Here is a 19,186-nt window from a genome sequence, read left to right on the forward strand (position 1 = left end):
CTTTTTCATCCACTCGGCTTTTCCCCCTGGGGATAGGTAATTTTTTAGTTAAGTGGAACAGAGGGACACAAGGGGTTCAAATAAAAGATAAATAGCCCTGTGACATCTTATCAGAATATCAATATATTTGGAGGCTAGACTGGTGCAGTGGCTCATCCCTGTAACCCTAGCACTTTAGGAGGTTGAGGTGGGCAGATTGCTTGAGCTCAGAAGTTCGAGACCAGTGGGGCAACATGGCAAAACCCTGTCTTTACAAAAAATACAAAAATCAGCCAGGTGTGGTGGCATGAACCTGTAATCCCAGCTACTTGGGAAGCTGACGTGGGAGGATAGCTTGAGCTTGGGAGGCAGAGGTTGCAGTGAGCTGAGATCCTGCCACTGTACTCCAGCCTGTGTAATAAGAGTGAGACCCTGTCTCAAAACAAACAAAACAAAACAAAACAAAACAAAAAAGATACATATATTTGGAGGCTAAAAGGAATCTGGGTTTTGGAGCTAGGGAACTGAGTTTCTACTCTGATTACATATCAAAAAATCCTAGCTTTACCCTTTGTGAGCCTCAGGTCTCTACTTTTCTACAGTGAAATGCCCTACCCTTGGCTCAGCAATTTGTCTTACTCACATGATGTGAAGGTAAAGGGCTCAAGAAATGTTGGCCGCTCTTATTCTAAAGAAATTCTCATATAACTAGCCAAAGATGTATAGATAAACAATTTTGATTACAGAAAAAAACTAAGTGCCATCTAAACATCCATGAGTAGGGGACTGTTGTGATATGGCTTATTATACAACACTATGCAGCTATTTAAAAGAATAAAGACAATCTCTATGTTCTGTCATGAAAAGATGTCCATGATTACTTTAGATATGTAGAAAGCAAGTTGAAGAAAAATATGTTTAGTATAATCTCATTTATGGTAAATGAAAACATGAAATGTGTGTATGTATCTCGATTATGTGCAGAGAAAACTTAGCAGTTTTATTCTGCAGAGTGGGATTGCAGATGAATAATTTTGCCTTTTTTTGAAAATTCTTTATTGAAATATTTCAATGAGCACGTGCTACTTATTTTTTTGAAGCTTTTTTTATTATTATACTTTAAGTTCTAGGGTACAAGTGCACAACATGCAGGTTTGTTATATATGTATACATGTGCCATGTTGATGTGCTGCACCCATTAACTCGTCATTTACATTAGGTATATCTCCTAATGCCATCCCTCCTCCCTCCCGCTACCCCACGACAGGCCCCAATGTGTGATGTTCCCCACCGTGTGTCCAAGTGTTCTCATTGTTCAGTTCCCACCTATGAGTGAGAACATGTGGTGTTTGGTTTTCTGTCCTTGTGATAGTTTGCTGAGAATGATGGTTTCCAGATTCACCCATGTCCCTACAAAGGACATGAACTCATCCTTTTTTAAGGTTGCGTAGTATTCCATGGTGTGTATGTAACCATGTGCTGGTTATTAAGAAAATACACCTTTCATTTCTTTTTCTTTCTGTTTTTTTTTTGAGATGGAGTCTCACTCTGTCATCCAGGCATGAGTGCAGTGGTGCCATCTCAGCTCACTGCAAACTTCACCTCCCACGTTCAAGTGATTCTCCTGCCTCAGCCTCCTGAGTAGCTGGGATTACAGGTGTACACCACTAGGCCCAGCTAATTTTTGTATTTTTAGTAGAGATGGGTTTTCACCATGTTGGCCAGGCTAGTCTCAAACTCCTGACCTCAAGTGATCTGCCTGCCTCAGCCTCCCAATGTGCTGGGATTACAACAGGCGTCAGCCACTGGGCCCAGCCAGAAAATATACATTTCTAACAAATAAACAATCAGCGCTCATCCTCTTGAACTGAGAGTGTTCTGATTGAAGTCTGTTTGGTGTTTTGTGGATGGAGACTTACCTTTCTTCATTCCAAGGAGTGTATATTGTCATATATTTTTCTCTTTTGCCCATCCTAAATGGCCATCTCTTGAATCACAGAGCTGCCTAATGAAATCAAGTAGACAAATCAATGAATAAGTATAAATTGGGTAGTTTCAACATAATTTTTTCCAGAAAAGGAGTTCTTTCTTTCTGTGACCTCTAACCTATTCAAGCACAATGGGGAGAAAAATGTGGGCTATGGCGTCCCATGGGCTGGAATCTAGTTCTACCACTAATCTGATCTGAGATCTTGGGCAGGTCACAAGCTCTCTGGATTCTCTGAACCTGTTTCTTTATCTGTCAGATGAGCCAAACACTTGCTTTCCCAAGGCTTTTAGGGTAGTTTTGAGGTTCTAAAGAGATAAAGGAGGAAAAATACACCTGAGTCCAGGAGGTTGAGGCTGCAGTGAGCTGTGATCGTGCCACTATACTCCAGCCTGGGTGACAGAGTGAGACCCTGTCTTAAAGGGAAAAAAAAAAGGAGGAAAAATAGATTTTTTTGTCAGGAGTGCTGTAAAACTTGGTAGTGTTATTATTTGGAGAAGGTGATTAAACCTATCTAGGTGACCTTGGATTTATCACAGGTGCTAATTGCCTAGTCTTTTTCCCAAGGTTTTGGTCAAAAAGCAGTGAGGAGAAAGAGCGTTGCTTCAACTAGATGCCTAGAAAGGGGTGAGAAAGAAAGCAAGAGCCAGCATTTACTGCATGTTTGCTGTGGGCCAGATCCCAGTTACGTGATTTACATATTTTATATTGTTTGATCCTCACAACAAGGCTATGATTTGGTTATCTCAGGCTACATTTAGAGATCAGAAAGCTCAAGAATAAAGAATACGTAAGATAGACGTGAACCCTCATTCATTCATTTAATAAGAGTACAATCATGTGCTGCATAAGAACATTTAGGTCAACTGTGGGCCACCATCAGTAAAGTCATAGGGTAACGCTTTACTCACATGTTCGTGGTGATGCCTGATGTAAACAAATCTACTGCGCTGCCAGTCGTATAAAAGTCTAGCACATACAATTATGTATAGCACATAATACTTAATAATGATAATAAACAACTGCGTTACTGGTTTATGTATTTAACATACTCTACTTTTTATCTTTTAGAGTGCAGTCCTACTTATTAAAAAAAAAAAGTAGCTGTAAGACAGCTTCAGGCAGGCCCTTTTGGAGTTATTCCAGAACAAGGCATTGTTCTTATAGGAGATGACAGTTCCATGCATGTTCATTGCCCCTAAAGACCTCTTCCAGTGGGACAAGATGTGGAGGTAGAGGGCAGCGATATTGATGATCCTGATCCTGTGTAGGCCTAGGCTAATATATGGGTTTGTGTCTCAATTTTCAACAAAAAAGTTTAAAAAGTTAAAAGATTTAAACATAGAAAAAAGCTTATGTAATAATATAAAGACAGAAAATATTTTTGTACACTTATAGAATGTTTGTGTTTTAAGGTAAATGTTACTACAAAGGAGTAAAAAAGTTAAAACAAAATTTCAAGTTTATAAAACTAAAAATTACAGTGGCTAAGCATGGTGGCTCACACCTGTATTTCCAGCACTTTGGGAGGCCTAAGGGAGACTCTCTCGAGGCCAGGAGTTCAAGATCAGCCTGGACAACAAAGGGAGACCCCCATTTCTGTAAAAAAATAGCCAGGCCCAGTGGCATATGCCTGTAGTCCTAGCTACTCGGGAGGCTGAGGTGAGAGACTGTTTGAACCCAATAAATGAAGGCTGCAATGAGCCATGATCATATCACTACACTCCCACCTGAGTGACAGAGCAAGACCCTGTCTCAAAAAAAACAAAAAACAAAAAAAACCAAAAACAAACAAACAAACAAAAGGCCAGGCGCGGTGGCTCACGCCTGTAATCTCAGCACTTTGGGAGGCCGAGGCGGGCGGATCATGAAGTCAGGAGATTGAGACCATCCTGGCTAACATGGTGAGACCCCGTCTCTACTAAAAATACAAAAAAAATTAGCCGGGCATGGTGGCGTGTGCCTGTAGTCCCAGCTACTCTGGAGGCTGAGGCAGGAGAATGGCGTGAACCTGTGAGGAAGAGGTTGCAGTGAGCCGAGATCGTGCCACTGCACTCCAGTTTGGGCAACAGAGCAAGACTCCGTCTCAAAAAAAAAAAAAAAATTACAATAAGTTAATGTTGATTTATTATTAAAGGAAAATGTTTTAAAAAATAAATTTAGTGTTGCCTAGGTGTACAGTGTTTATAAAGTCCACAGTAGTGCACAGTAATGCCCCCAGGCCTTTGTATTCACCACGCACTCACTGACTCACCCAGAACAAATTCCAGTCCTGCAAGCTCCATTCATGGTAAGTGCCCTATACAGGTGTACCATTTTAAATCTTTTATACTGTATCTTTACCTTTTCTATGTTTAGGTGCACACATACTTATCATGTGTCACAGTACAGTATCAGTACAGTGACATGCTGTCCAGTTTTATAGACTAGCAGCAATAGTTATACAATATAATCCAGGTGTGTAGTAGGCTAGATCATCCAGGTTTGTATAAGTACACTCTATAATGTTTGCACAATGACAAAATCACCTAACGATACATTTCTCGGAATGTATTCCTGTTGTTAAGCAAAGCATCACTGCACTAGGTACCAGGAATACAACTGTGAATAAATAAGAAGTCTCTACTCTTACAGAACTTACCCTTAAACGGGGCCCAGTTTGAAGTTTCCCAGCTGTCAAAGGGCAATGAGGGGATTCTCATTCCATTTTACACCACTCAGCTTCTGTCTCTAAGTACTGGCACCCTCTCACCCCAGGTTTCCTAGGCTCTTCACTTTAAACCTTCTATGTAGGGCCCAGAGCCCTTTCTCCTTCTCCCTCTGGACCTCCCCTCCTGGGGCTGACATTCTCCTCCTCCTTTTAGAACTCCCTTCTGGGGGATGACATTCTTGAGTATCCCGGGGTAGAAGATTGTTGTAACCTTTTTTCCCTCCCAGAGTGTGATTATCTGAGCAGAGGAAGCCTCCAGGAAAGCTGCATTCCCAGATGAGTCAGCTGTCATCACAGCCATTACCTAATGCTGAACTGGGATGGGTTCAGGAAGCTGAAGTCAGTGAATATAAAACTAAGATTCACAGGTTTGGAATTCAAGGTTGCTGGAAGCAAGAGGCTGGCGGTGTTTCCACAGCTATTGCCAAGTCTCCACTTGTTCACTCTCTCCAGAGAACAGAACAGGTATTCAAAATTTCCATTTTAAAATAAGCTGATATTTCTGAGAAGGGACTCTCCCTTTGCAATTTTTCTCAGTGAATGCTTTAGCACGAATAGACTACTCGGGGCAGGATAGAATGTGGGGAGGGGAGAAGAACAGGAGACAACGCTGGCTGGAGAATGGTAGGTAAGAGGAGTCATTAATAGGAGGGTCCCACAGACAGATTCTCCCGCTGACCACCTAGGTTCTTAAGCTAATGTCCCAACACTGAAACCTCTTAGTGCGTTCCTTATGGGAAAGACCATGAGGATGGTAACAAAATTGGTCTCCATGGAGAATCAAGACACAGATACCAAAGGCAATAGAACACATCAGCACCAGAGTTGCTGATCTTTAATACTTAGAAGTTAGGCTGGGCGTGGTGGCTCACGCCTGTAATCCTAGCACTTTGGGAGACCGAGGCAGGCGGATCACAAGGTTAGGAGATTGAGACCATCCTGGCTAACACGGTGAAACCCCGTCTTTACTAAGAATACAAAAATTAGCCGGGAGTGGTGGCAGGCGCCTGTAGTCCCAGCTACTCTGGAGGCTGAGGCAGGAGAACGGCGTGAACCCAGGAGGCGGAGCTTGCAGTGAGCAGAGATGGTGCCACTGCACTCCAGCCTGGGCGACAGGGCAAGACTCCGTCTCAAAAATAAATAAATACTTAGAAGTATTGTTGCATGTTGTCCAGGCGCGGTGGCACACGCCTGTAATCCTAGCACTTTGGGAGGCCAAGGCAGGTGGATCACCTGAGGCCAGGAGTTTGAGACCAGCCTGACCAACATGGTGAAACCCTGTCTCTACAAAAATACAAAAATTAGCCAGGCGTGGTGGCGCATGCCTGTAATCCCAGCTACTAGGGAGGCTGAGACAGGAGAATGGCTTGAACCGGGGAGGTGGAGGTTGCTGTGAGCCGAGATAGCACCATTGCACTCTAGCCTGGGCGGCAAGAGCAAAACTCCATCTAAAAAATAAAATAAAATAAAAAATATTGTTGCATGTGCTAAATGTTACCTACCCCATGCAGCCTTTCTTAGTAGGTTTTCTGGTTCATGCTCAGATTGTAAGGAGAATATGCCTAGTCTCCGTTTGGCAGAAAGTAAACCCACAAAAATCCACTGCTCATTTCTGTAACTCTTCACTCTCTGAATCCGTGGGCTAACTGACTTGCTTTTCTTACCCGCAGATGCTTCTTCTGAACCAGCCCCGCCTCTGCCCAGATATGGGGCTTCCCACCCCTATTCCCTCAAGGTACTCTTCACTTAGAAGTTACTCCCAGACTCAGCAGTAAACAGACAAATCTTCAGGTCATCATTTCCTGTTAACAACTTTTTGGGGGCTTTTTCCTGGCTTCTCTCTACTAACCCCTGAGTCATAGCATCCAAAATCAACTCACTACATTCTCTTTGCCTTCTTCCCAGAATAAAATATCAGAGTAAGTCTTCCCTAATCATACCTTATTTATTTTTATTCCTTGGTAGGTACTCACTATTTTGAAAACTGGGAAATAAAAGGAAAGAACTAAGCCTCTCCCTTTCTTATACAAACTGTACCACAGGGTAGCTGAATAGTTGGTAAGGGCAAGTCTCTCTTTAGAGAAGTATTTCGCTAATGAGTGAGAAGGGATAATAGAATTAATACGCTAATGGGTCTAGGTAATGATTATCAATGCTTCCAACATCACAAAATAGAGACAGACATTATATGATGGAAGTATATACCACCACTTACGAATTAATCTTGACAAAATATAAATCTGATTAAACTTCTAGAACTAATTTAGGAAATACAGGGACAGAGGATTCTACAAGAATGCAATTAGGAAAACTCAAACTTCAGAAAAAGCTATGAGGCAAATAACTGTGATTCTTGAAGAATTTCAAGGGGAAAAGAGAGGTATGGGAAGCCCACATATTAAGAAAGACTTTAGAGGCCTGCCAACCAATTGCAGTGTATGGACCTTATTTTGATCCACATTCAAACAAATACACCATAAGAAATGTATGATAATCAGGGAAATGTGGACATTGAGTAGATTTTTAATGATATTAAGGAATTGTTAATTTTGAGGTAGGGTGATGGTATTTTGGTTATAATTTTTCTTTAAAAAATCCTTGTCCTTTAGAGGTATACACTGAAATATATATGGATGAAGTCTATGATATCTTGGATTTCGTTCAAAATAATCCAGAGCATCATGGATTATTTCTAAGTGTTGGCATCCTCTCACCCCAAGTTTCCTAGGTCTTCACTTTAAACCCCATATGTAGGTCCCAGAGCCCTTTCTCCTCCTCCGCCTGGAATTCCCCTCCTGGGGCTCACGTTTTCCTCCTCCTCTTAGAACTCTCTTCTGGGGGGTGACATTCTTGAGTATCCTGGGGAGGGGAAATGAGTGGGAGTATAAATAATGCAAGATTGGCCATGAGTAGGTAATTGTTTAAACTAGATGATAAGTACATGGGAGTTCATTATACAGTTCACTTTTGTATATGGTTGAGAAATCCACAACAAAATGCTAAACAAAATTGTAACCACTGGAAGAATGCATATGGAATGTATAACTTCCCAACCAAGAGAGGGATCAAAAATGAGTAAGAAACAACTGAATGAAAGCCAAGAAAAGGGAAAAAGGGTGTGTGTGTGGTGGGGCAGTGGCCGGGGGTGGGAGTGGGGCTTGCCTAGAAAGCATTTTAAGGAGAAAACATGAAATAAGGTGGCAGAAATACATCCAAATATGCCACTGATGAAACAGACATCGACTAATTTTTCTATCAAAAGACAGATTGGGTTAAGAAATTAAAAATTCAAGCCAGAAACAGTGATGGATACCTGTAGTCCCAGCTACTTGGGAGACTGAGGAGGGAGGATTGTTTGAGCCTAGGAGTTCAAAGCCAGCCTGGGCAACATAGCAAGACTTCATCTCTATAAAAGAAAAAATTGGGAACACTTATTCTATTTTATGGAATGAAGTGTTGCCTGGTTCAAAAAAGAAAATTCAACTATATACTTTTCATAAGGGAAACTCTTAAAAAAAAAAGTAAAGTTAGAAAATGAAGAGATAGAAAACTACTAGAGTAATGAAATGATCATAAAGAGAAATTAGGAGTAAAGCAGTTCAATAGATATGGGATAGAATTAGCAACAAAGTGATCATCAAAGACCTTGACGAGAACAGTTTCAGTGGCACAGTGGGAGCTAAAGCCAGACTGCGTTTGTGATGAGCTGTACGTGGAAGAGGTAAAAGTGGAAAGGAAGCGGAGGGAGCTGAAAAAGCAAGTGGAGGGAACACATTTTCAGTTAGGGGAGGTGGGCTACTCATTTATTGGCCAGTTATTTATTGAGCCTGTATAAATACTGATGTGAAAAAGCCATAGGAGAAGGCGAAGCAGAAGAAACAGGTAGAAGGGGAAGATATTCCTGGGGAGGAAAGACACTGAACATGATGAGACCCCAGGTACCAGTGGAAACAGCAGCAGACAAGAAGAAAACATTATTTTATTTCTAATTTATTAATTTGTCATTACACAAACAATACATAAATGCATATTCAAAAACATCAAACATTACAGTTAAAGCTAATGCACGCTACCAAACTACTGTTAACAGTTTGGTTAGTATCCTTCCAGACCTTCTCTCTATATAATACACAAATATGTACTTGTAGAAGTACACTATACAGTATTTGTGTGTGTGTGTGTGTGTGATGTAACATCAATAGTATCGTATGTATTACAGGTATTGTCTTTCAATTTTTTCCCTCAAACTTTTAACATTGTCTCCTGGAGATCCTTCCATGCCAGACATGTAGGACTTTCTCTTTTTCATTGATACTTAATATTTCATCATGTGTACCATATTCCATCCTCTTGATGAGTATTTTGGTTTTTCCAATTTCATAGTATTACAGTAGCTCCCCCATCATGGAGGATATTTTCCAAGACCCCCACTGAATGCCTGAAACCATGAATAGTACCAAACCCTCTATGTACTATGTTTTTTTATGATCTGATAAAAGAAATGACTAATGGGCAGAGAGTACACACTGTGGATACACTGGACAAGGGGATGATTCCTGTCCCAGGCAGGATGGAGAGGGATAGTGAGAGATTTTTATTATACTATGCAGAAAGGTTTGAAGTTTAAAACTTATGTTCATTTCTGGAATTTTCCATTTAATATTTTTGTATTGTGGTTGACCTTGGATGACCGCAACCTCAAAAAGTGAAACTGCAGATAAGGGGGTCTACTGTACAAACAAAGGTGCAATTGACATCATTGTACAAGTTATCTTGTGAACACATGTATGTTTCTTTAGGACATTAAAAGTTGGAATTGTTAGGTCACAGGGTGTGCGACTTTTAAAATTTAATGGGTGATACACAATTGTCTTTAAAAGAGGCTGTGCCAATTTGTATGCTCACTAGCAATGTATTCCTGTTTTTCCACACCCTTTCCAGTTTTTTATTTGTATGCATGCTAAATATTAGTTGGATCTGAGATGGTTTCTTGTGTTTTAATGTGCACTTTCCTTATTTTGCTGAGATGGAGCATCTCTTCATAACCGATTTGTAAAGTTCTTTGCTTATGTGCATTTTCAAAGGGAAAGGGTATATAGCTTCCAATTTCTAAAAGGGAGTAACCAAAAAGTAGAAGACTAACAGCTAGTCTAGCTGGAGTTAATTTTTGTGAAAGATCTAACTTTATATTTTTTCTAAATTGTTATGCTATCCCATACTATTTATTGAATAATCAATTTTTTCCTTACTAATTTGAAATATCACTTTTATTACTTACTCAACATATATTTGTGTTTCTGGATTCTCAGCTCTATTAGAGATTTATTTTTGGCATCAGTCACCTGAGTTATTCTTAACTTGGTTCATTGAATGGTAGCTGATTTTGTCAGCCAAGATAATAAGTGTGTTGCTTATGAGACAATAGACAATATAATTCATGACACATGAATCCTATTCTAGTTAACTTTGATTTAAATCAATTCCATTATCTACAACTTAAGAGTATTAAAAATGTGTAAACTTTTCTCAGATTAGTTCCTCTTTTTTAGGGAATACTTCACAGGCTCAATGTCGAGGTGGGAGGCTTTTCCCCTCCTTCTGAAAGTATTATTTGATGTTAAAGCTTTCTGGTGATTTGAAGTTGTTTCCTGGCAATATCAAAGGATTTTTACATGGGATGGCAATATTACTGTTGATTTATAAAAACCTTTCATTTAACAAATGATATAAGGTTCACAAACTATAACATATACTCTGAATAAACAATATGGCACTTTAACTTTTACACTTACACTGGACTGAGCTCATGGGAGCACACAAATCATGTCCCAATCATCTTTCTATCCCCAAACATCCAGTACAGGTTGCAGCACCTAAATTGAAATAGAATTAAATTGCATGTCAATATTTTTTAAAAATAAAATAATGAAGCCTAAATTTCTTGAAAACGTCACTTTTAGGGTTTTACAATGTCATACATGTTTCTTTTTAGTAGGAAAACTAGAATTAGACACTGACCTGTTATTATTTTAGTCTCAAATGTGGGGAAAATGTTCCCTTGCTGTCTCTGATCTCCCTCAGGTATGACCTATCTATAGATACATTGCATGCCTGTGAAATGACAGCAAGAACTGTGATCTGGATAACATTTGGATTGCAGCAGGCAAGAGTATTTTACAGTTGTTATATGGAAATATTGTAGGAATGCAAAAGGATGAAGAGATGAACTTAACTTTTTTATGGAAAAGTTGAACTGTGGCATTTGCCTTGTTTTAAAATTCAGTTGTTTTTACGATCTAAGCACACCTTTCCCTTCCCTCCAAAGGGATAAATATGGCTTCTGTGGACAACGTCGTAGTCTGTAAACTTAGATACTCTGGACCCATGACAGTAGACAATGGGAAAACTCCCCAAACTGCCTAGTCTATCAGTTTCCCTGCTGAGAATGAAAAATAAAGCTAACTCACTCACCATCCAGGTATGCTGAACAAACTCAACAACTAAGTGGACAGCACCAGTGCAAAATACCAGCGTCTTACTTGACCATCGCCAATCTGAAAATTTGTCTTATTTTTCTTATTTGATGATTCCATGGCGGGGTGTGGGGGGGGGGGGGGGAAGCAAGAATGTCTGTGAACTTTAACTTGCTTCAGAGTGCCTCACTTAGCATTTTCATCTATGAACACAGCATGTCATACCAATTATACTCCACGAAAGATATAGTTACAATAGCACTTGTATAAAGTAATCCTTGCAACCAATGAAGGAAAGCCATGCATTTAAAGGGATCTTGCTGTAGAAATTCTGTGTACTGGTACAGAAATATATGACAAAGATTTATCTTGAAATGTTGAAAAGGAGTAAATAGGGTGCAAGTATACATCACTAAATAATAAACTATTACTACTGCTAGGAAATAGAAATATGGATTATTAAGAGGCTTGAAGCAGAAGGAGGTGGGAGAAAAGGCCTAGTTTTGGATAAGCAGGAGACTTAGAAAAAAGAAGCCTGCAGGACTGACCTATGTCAAAGAATAAAAGGCCAAAGCCTAGCAAAACCTATTCTGCCTTGGGTTGTCAGTACCTACAGTGGGGGCCAGAACCAATATTATCCTTTCCAGGGAGCAAGGAATAGATTTTAGGGAGACTTTGGAATCATCCTAATCCTAGTCACTATAAAAGAATTACATTTAGTTTACCTTTAGGGTAGAATTGACACAGAGGTATAGCAACAGCAAAGGTTCCATTCCCCCGACCCTTTTGTTAAATTCTTGAAATTCCTTTAAGGAAACAAAGACTTTCATTTCACAGATTTATGACTGTTGGAAGGAAAAGACTGAGTCAAACTTTCAAGTAAGAGTTGGGACTCTTTAATCTTTTTTTTGGAGGGACAAGAAAATAGGCAGCTGGGTGTGGTGGCTCACGCCTGTAATCAACACTCTGGGAGGCCCGGGCGGGCAGGGGAGATCATTTGAGGTCAGGAGTTCAAGACCAGCCTGGCCAACATGGTGAAACCCCGTCTCTATTAAAAATACAAAAATTAGCCCGGCATGGTGGCACACACCTGTAACACCAGCTACTCAGGAGGTTGAGGCAGGAGAATCGCTTGAACCTGGGAAGCAGAGGTTGCAGTGAACCAAGATCTTGCCACTGCACTCCAGCCTGAGCAACAGCGAGACTCTGTCTCAAAAAAAAAAAAAAAAAAAAAAGAAAAGAAAAAAAAAAAAAGGAAATAGGCACCTAACACCTGATACTGGGAATGGGATGTTCATTGTGCAGAGGAAAATAGTACAGAAAGACACAAGACAAACTTCCTTCATGAGCTTCACAAAATTGCCTTTGTAATTTTGCCTTTGCGTTGTTTATTTTTTGGATTATCATCCCTCCTAAATTATTTCTCAGCTTCCAGTTTCAGCTACTCTAATCTACCTCCCATCTGCCACTGGAATTGTGCACATCCAGCAGAATTTGAGCACAGTATCCCATTGCTTAAAACCATTCAATAAATCATTCTTGCTTTCTGAATAGATGCCAAACTACTAGGTCAGTGGGAAGGGAAGTCATTGTCTGCCTGTCTCCAATGCAATTCTGTGGCTGCCCTAGGAGCCTTGTTTATGCTCTTAAGCCATTAAATTCTCTTTTCTTGTGCTTGGAACGCCCTTCCCTCTGGCTCTTATGACCTTCAAGACTCAGGTGTCATGTTTTTGAGGAAACCTACCCTGAAAAAACCATCCCTGACTGTGTATAGTAACAAGTATTTCTCGCTGCATTATTAGTTGGCTTATTATGTCCTCAAATTGTCAATCTTGAGGGCTGGGTTTTGTCCTTTTCCTAGGATTATTTAAGAAAATTGAGCCATGTCACAAAGTGCTTGTCACTGAGTCGTCAAGTTTCTTTTAAAAATGTGACTTCAAATCTTAAAAATTGTTTCCAGACAATTAGCTATTTCTGGTTCTGCAAAGATAAATTTTCAAGAACAGAGATATTCTGGTACTATTAAGACTTTTTTTTTTTTTTTTTTTTTTTTTTAAGGTCCATGAATTACTGGAGTTTGCAACTTTGAGAAACATAATCATTCACCTGTGAAAATTCTTGTGAATAATGGCAGTTGTGATCCCCAATCACTGGAGGCTTGATTATAAAATGTTATCTCAATACTTCTAAATTAGTATAGGATATTATAAATAGAATTGGAAAAATTCAGCTATTTTGGACAATTAGGAGTTAAGGAAACTGTACATTTAACGCCTCCTAACTCCTACTATCTGTTTTTGGTGTGGCAAGCTGTGAGATCACATTGGAACAACCTAAAATACATTTTATTTGGGGAAAGTTAGGTTTGAACTGTACACAATTACCATATCAGAAAAAATTTTACTTATGATTTACTGGCTAAAACAGAAAAGCTTATGTGGGACCTTGCTCTATGGGCATTACACTGGCAGAATTAGATAGATGGCATTCCTGTAAGACTCCAAATAGCTGAACTGGAAGTTACTTAAGATCCTAAACAATCAGCTGGGGGAAGGGTTGACAGTAGGGATAGTTTGGATTTTGACAGCAGGAGGGGATGATGGGAAAGCAGAGGGCAGGCACGACAATAATTTTGCATTTTTGAACAATGCACCATAAGTTGAGTATCTTCTGTCGTTACACTGAAAAGCTTATTATTTAAGGCTCTTGAAACATATTGCCAAATTACTTTCTAAAAGTACACAGGAAAGCCTGTCTTTCTATGTTAAGTCCTGCTACTTTGGACACTTATTACAATTAGCTAAAAATATTAATTTGCATTTTTTAGGTTACTGGAAGTTGAACCTTTAGAAACTGCTCTATCTCTTCTGTGAACTACCCATGTTTTCTCTCCTTTTCTATTTTTTTCTTACTATAAAAGTAGTAATAACTGCTGTTACCATTTTAAACCTTTACATATTATTCATTTCCTTGGAGACTATTACTTTGTTTATAAAGTGTTTTTCCAGCCCCAGAATCAAAATGGAATCCATTTTCACAAAAATCCCACCTTTTTCTAAGACTAGTTTTTCTCCACCTGTATTAAATATCATATATCACAGTTAGCACTGGAGGGGCACAGCCAGCAAACCTTTCTGGTTAACAGTCCAACAGTGAAGTTTCACATTCCATTAAGTATCTCACCTGTAGCAGCTCTACTTGGAATCTTACTACACATCCTTAGGGTTGCTTACTCAAGCCTATGTACTTAGTTCCTTTATTTATAATGTTATTCATTAACACTTTGTTCAATGTCTTACAGCGCAACTAGAATAGAAAATATTTGGCAATCTCATGTACATCCCAATTTTATGCCTCGTTTGTGGCTAATCTGATTAAATTTTTACTTCAAATAAACCCATCTTTTAACAGGGAGAACTAACTACTGGTTCTCATTAACTCTGATTAGCTAGCTGGCTACAGATGCAGCGCATATTAATTTCTACAGGCACCTTTCTGAATTCAAGTAAAAGTTTTGGTAGACAAGGATTTCCTACTTAAGTATCACTAACATAATATGAATATTGAGTACAAATATTGCTCACTATTCTTGCATTCTTTAAATTGTTTTACTTTGAAAATTTAAGAACTATCAGTAAGTCATTATTAACAGGTCTTTAAGGAGTATTTTGAATTGTGAAAATACAAATCTAGTCAAATTTTGAACACATATAGAGCCAAATATTTCAACAAAACTGCAGTTTAATTTCAGAAAATGTGTTAAAATATATATTTATACATCAATTTCTGACATACACTTAATGTGTTAGTATACACAAAATGATGCTTTCTTTTGAAACTGTATTTATGAAATGTACATTTTAATTTAAATACTCAGTATACACTGCACTTAATCTGCATGTTGCATTTATTAAATACATTAAAATCTGCAATGTAACAAAACGTTTTCTGCATACGAAATTCAAAACACCATTTTAAATGAACAAAAGATGGCTCACTTTTTTTTTTTTTTTACAACTAGTGTATTGTACACTAGCTCAGCTCCACCAAACTACCTGTTCATTCTCTTTTATTTGACATTGTTCACAGACTAGTACATATTACAATAAGAGTGCTGGATAAAAACATGAGGTACGAAAGTGGTTCAAAGATTATAGGTCATGCAGATCATGCTAGACAGCAAAGAAAATTGTGACTGAGAAAACACTAAATAAAAATACATAAAGAATGTGCATTATAAAAAAAAAAGACAAAAAAAAAAAAAAAAACGAAAAAACAAAAAAAAAAACTCCATTACACAGCTTTGCTTCTTTGGTTACAAAGTAGGTTGAACAATTTCACAGCTTTTTATTCCCACCCGAAAAAAAAGTCATACGAAATGTTGAAAAGCAGAGGAATCGTGGCAATTTCTCTTAGAAAGTAGAAACAAATGAACAAAGTTTTCTTCATCAAAATAGCCCAATTATTTATTATATCACAATAACTGGTGACTACCTGTACAGTTGCACTATGTTCTTCATACTTACACTATACAAAATTTACATTCAAGCTGGGTCTTTACTACTGAAAATAAATACCAAAAGTAAATTGCCATTAGTGTTAGAAATATGCCAGGATTCTTTTGTTCAATTATTGCCTAAACTTTTTATCTATTAAATGCAATCCTGTCTTTCACTTCCTTTACTGATACTTATAATTATTCAAAAAAATTAAAAAAGTTCTGTGACATTGTTCATGTACATTATGAAAATAGCAGCCCTGTAATAAATAAAACACAAATAAATGAAAACTTATGTAGGCAAATGTTACTGATATTGAAAGAAAAGTGGCTCTTTAGATGAACTGTTATTTATAATGTGATAGGAAGGCTCAGGGTAAATCCAAGGGTAATAGGAAACATGGGAGAGCCACCAAAACTCTTAAAGACCCCACTCATGCGCACCAGGTAAAATGCAGACTTTGCTCGCTTTAATAAACCCCATCTATTATTCTCCTTGTGTACTGATGACATAGAACTGGACATCAACAGCGCTGCATGACATTTCAGAGAGAGGAAAAGCTCTTGTAGAATGATTGTCTAATACTGAAAAGGCCAAACACACAACCAAAGCATGGCTACTTGCTTTCGTATAAAGTGGAAAGAACACCAGTGGCACACAAGGATAGATTGCTTTCAGTTTTTTTCTTAATGAGGCTTAAGAAAGCTTTATGCTGAGGAGACATTCGGCTGCTGTGGAGGTTGCGTTGGCTGCGGAGGCTGTGCTATCACTGCTTGCTGTTGAGAAGTGCTACCAGGATTGGCCTGTTGGGTTGGGAGTTGGGATAATTGATCACTGTTTGAAAGAGATTTTAACAGTGCATTTTCTCGTTCAAGTAAAGAGTTTCTTTCAACTAATTCTTTTATTTGTTCCTTTAAAACTTCCACTTCTTCTCTTACTGCATACATCAAATGGCTTTTCACCAGATCCTGTGAAAAACAAAATTAGGAATGTCAAAAGAGTGAAAAGGTAAAGGTGGTGCTATCTGGTTCTGGCCTACTTGGTGCCGTTTAAGTTTTTATATTAGTTTTCCTGCTCTTGCTTTTAAGATTTCTGCTTTATCTTGACCGAGCCTATGGAAGATGGGTTGGAAAAAATCCAGTTCCCAACTAGAGCAGTGAGCTCAGAATTTTCTTTTCAAAGTTTGGGACGATTTCCAAAAAATACTAGCTTCTTAAACTGTCAACTCTTTAGGCTTAGAATAAAAAAAAAAAAAAAAAAAAAGGTTAAAATCACATGCTTAAAATGGTAGATCAAGAGAACAAAGGAACAATATTCCAATGGAAAGCTGTTTGATGTTAAACTAGTCATAGTTCTGCTTTAAAGATAACATTTTGGACTTTAAAATTTTAGGATTAAAAAAAAACAGTTTGAGACTAACAGTCCTGTAAGGTCTCACACCTGTAATCTCAGCACATTGGGAGGCTGAGACGGGTAGATCACCTGAGGTCAGGAGTTTGAGACCACCTTGCCCAACATGGTGAAACCCCGTCTCTACTAAAAATACAAAAATTAGCCAGATGTGGTGGTATGCACCTGTGGTTCCAACTACTCAGGAGGCTGAGGCAGGAGAATCACTTGAACCTGGGAGGTGGAGGTTGCAGTGAGCCAAAATCGTGCCACTGTACTTCAGCCTGGGTGACAGAGCGAAACTATCTCAAAACAAACAAAAATACCAACTTTTTTTTTGTAGAGACAGGGTCTTGCTATATTGCCCAGGTTGGTCTCAAACTCCTGGCCTCAACTGATCCTCCCACCTCAGCTCAAGTGCTGGGATTACAGATACTGTGCCTGGCCTACTTATAGCTTACTTATAGTCTACTTCCATCAGACCTCTAGATGTTTTTGCTTTAATACTCTTTTTTGCTCTAAAGTATTTTCAATGCTGAAATATTTGGGGAACATGTTGTCTTTAAATATGTATGCCCCCTCACCAATGACCCTTATCAATGATAATGCATGAAATGTGAGATATTCAAATGGGAGAAATATTTACTCAATTAGTATTTCTAGACTAAAAATTCTCAATGTTCTGGCATCTACAATGAAATCTCATTATCAAAAAACATGATTTGGTCATCTTTGGTTTAAATAAATTATTTGTTTTCTAAAATTGACAAAAGCTAAGTGTTTCATACAACCAACAATCTATGAAATGGGAGAACTGTAAACTTTTACTTACCATTGCTTGTTCTATTTTGTTGTCAATGGCTACAACACCTCCCCCAGATGCACTGGAAAAAATTAGAATATGTCATTAAATTATTCTAAAAAATTTAACCTCCCTTCCAACTCTTAAAGAATGTAAAAGACATTCATGCTTCACTTAAAACCAAATATCTAGTAATTTAAAATAGCTTATTCTGTTCTAACAATTTCAGTACTCAAAGCTCTCATTTCTAAAATGAGAGTCTTAGTAAATTGACGACTTCTACAGGTCTTTCGTAGTGCCAACATTTCTAATTTGCCTGTGATATATGTATGCTATTTTAACTCTCTATTGTATTAAGAATTTCTCTGTTCAGTGGTTTTAAAAGGATACATTTTAAATGGGCAGTGCCTTCTCTGTATCTCTTAAATTTCTTCATTAACCAACTATATATTCTAATTGCCTTTCATGTAGAAATTCCAGTAATTACTTATTGTAGTAAAATTCAGATGATGGGTTGACTTTTTTTTTCTAGTCCTCTTAGTAAGACTTTTCTGCTCTAAGTTTTATAAACATCTAGTTTTTTAAAAAAATTTTAATGGCTTCTAAAAATGCTTCAGAAAGCCTTTGGGCAGGATTGGTTAACAGGAAACTCAACATTCAGCCAGGTGTGGTGGCTCACGCTTGTAACCCCAGCACTTTGGGAGGCCGAGGTGGGAGGATCACTTGAGGCCAGGAGTTCCAGACCAGCCTGGCTAACATGGTGAAACCCCGTCTCTACTAAAAATACAAAAAAAATTAACCAGGTATGGTGGCGGGAGCCTGTAATCCCAGCTACTCAGGAGGCTGAGGCAGGAGAACTGCTTGAACCCAGGAGGCAGAGGCTGCAGTGAGCTGAGATCATGCCATTCGTTGCAATCCAGCCTGGGCAACAAGAGAAAACTCCATCTCAAAAAAAAAAAAAAAAAAAAAAAAAAAGAAAAAAGAAACGAAACTCAACATTCTGGCAGACCTACACGTCTTTGTAGGTTACTTGCTGGCGAGAATAACCTAATCACCTATAAGGTATGTAGTTTAGATCAGTTTTACCTGGGAATAACTGAAAAGTTATCCAGCCTGTAAGCACATTCCAAGTTCAAATATCACCTTAGCAACTGTACGATAACAACACAGAAGGCTGAATAATTGTCTTCTCTGGTGGTTTATATTCTACCATGTATTAAGTAGTAAGAATAGCTGGAATTTATACCCTTTTCTTTTCTTTTCTTTAAATTTTATTTCAAAAAACAGTTATTAGGTTTTTAAAAATTACTCTTGTAAAGAAAAATCTGATACTTTAGCTTACTATAT

At 38.3% G+C, this 19,186-nt stretch overlaps 1 protein-coding gene across 5 annotated transcripts in view; it reads right to left on the reverse strand.

Moving 5' to 3' along the window:
• Positions 1–1,967: 1,967 nt before the first annotated feature.
• TSC22D2 (TSC22 domain family member 2) overlaps positions 1,968–19,186 on the reverse strand; it is a 65,908-nt gene continuing 48,689 nt past the window's right edge. For 2 of the 5 annotated variants that reach the window (XM_010370600.2, XM_010370601.2), the window contains 2 exons: positions 17,870–17,921; positions 14,873–16,616 (listed from right to left, as the gene is read on the reverse strand). In XM_010370600.2, coding sequence (XP_010368902.1) covers positions 16,356–16,616; positions 17,870–17,921 — 313 coding nt within the window. In that variant the 3' untranslated portion in view covers positions 14,873–16,355. Of the gene's footprint in view, positions 1,985–7,451; positions 7,536–10,468; positions 10,550–14,872; positions 16,617–17,869; positions 17,922–19,186 lie in introns of those variants that run through there. The other 3 variants (XM_030928831.1, XM_030928832.1, XR_004056836.1) reach the window with 3 other exon arrangements.

Source organism: Rhinopithecus roxellana, chromosome 1 (genome assembly GCF_007565055.1).
Source record: "Rhinopithecus roxellana isolate Shanxi Qingling chromosome 1, ASM756505v1, whole genome shotgun sequence".
In the NCBI taxonomy this organism is placed as follows: Eukaryota; Metazoa; Chordata; class Mammalia; order Primates; family Cercopithecidae; genus Rhinopithecus; species Rhinopithecus roxellana.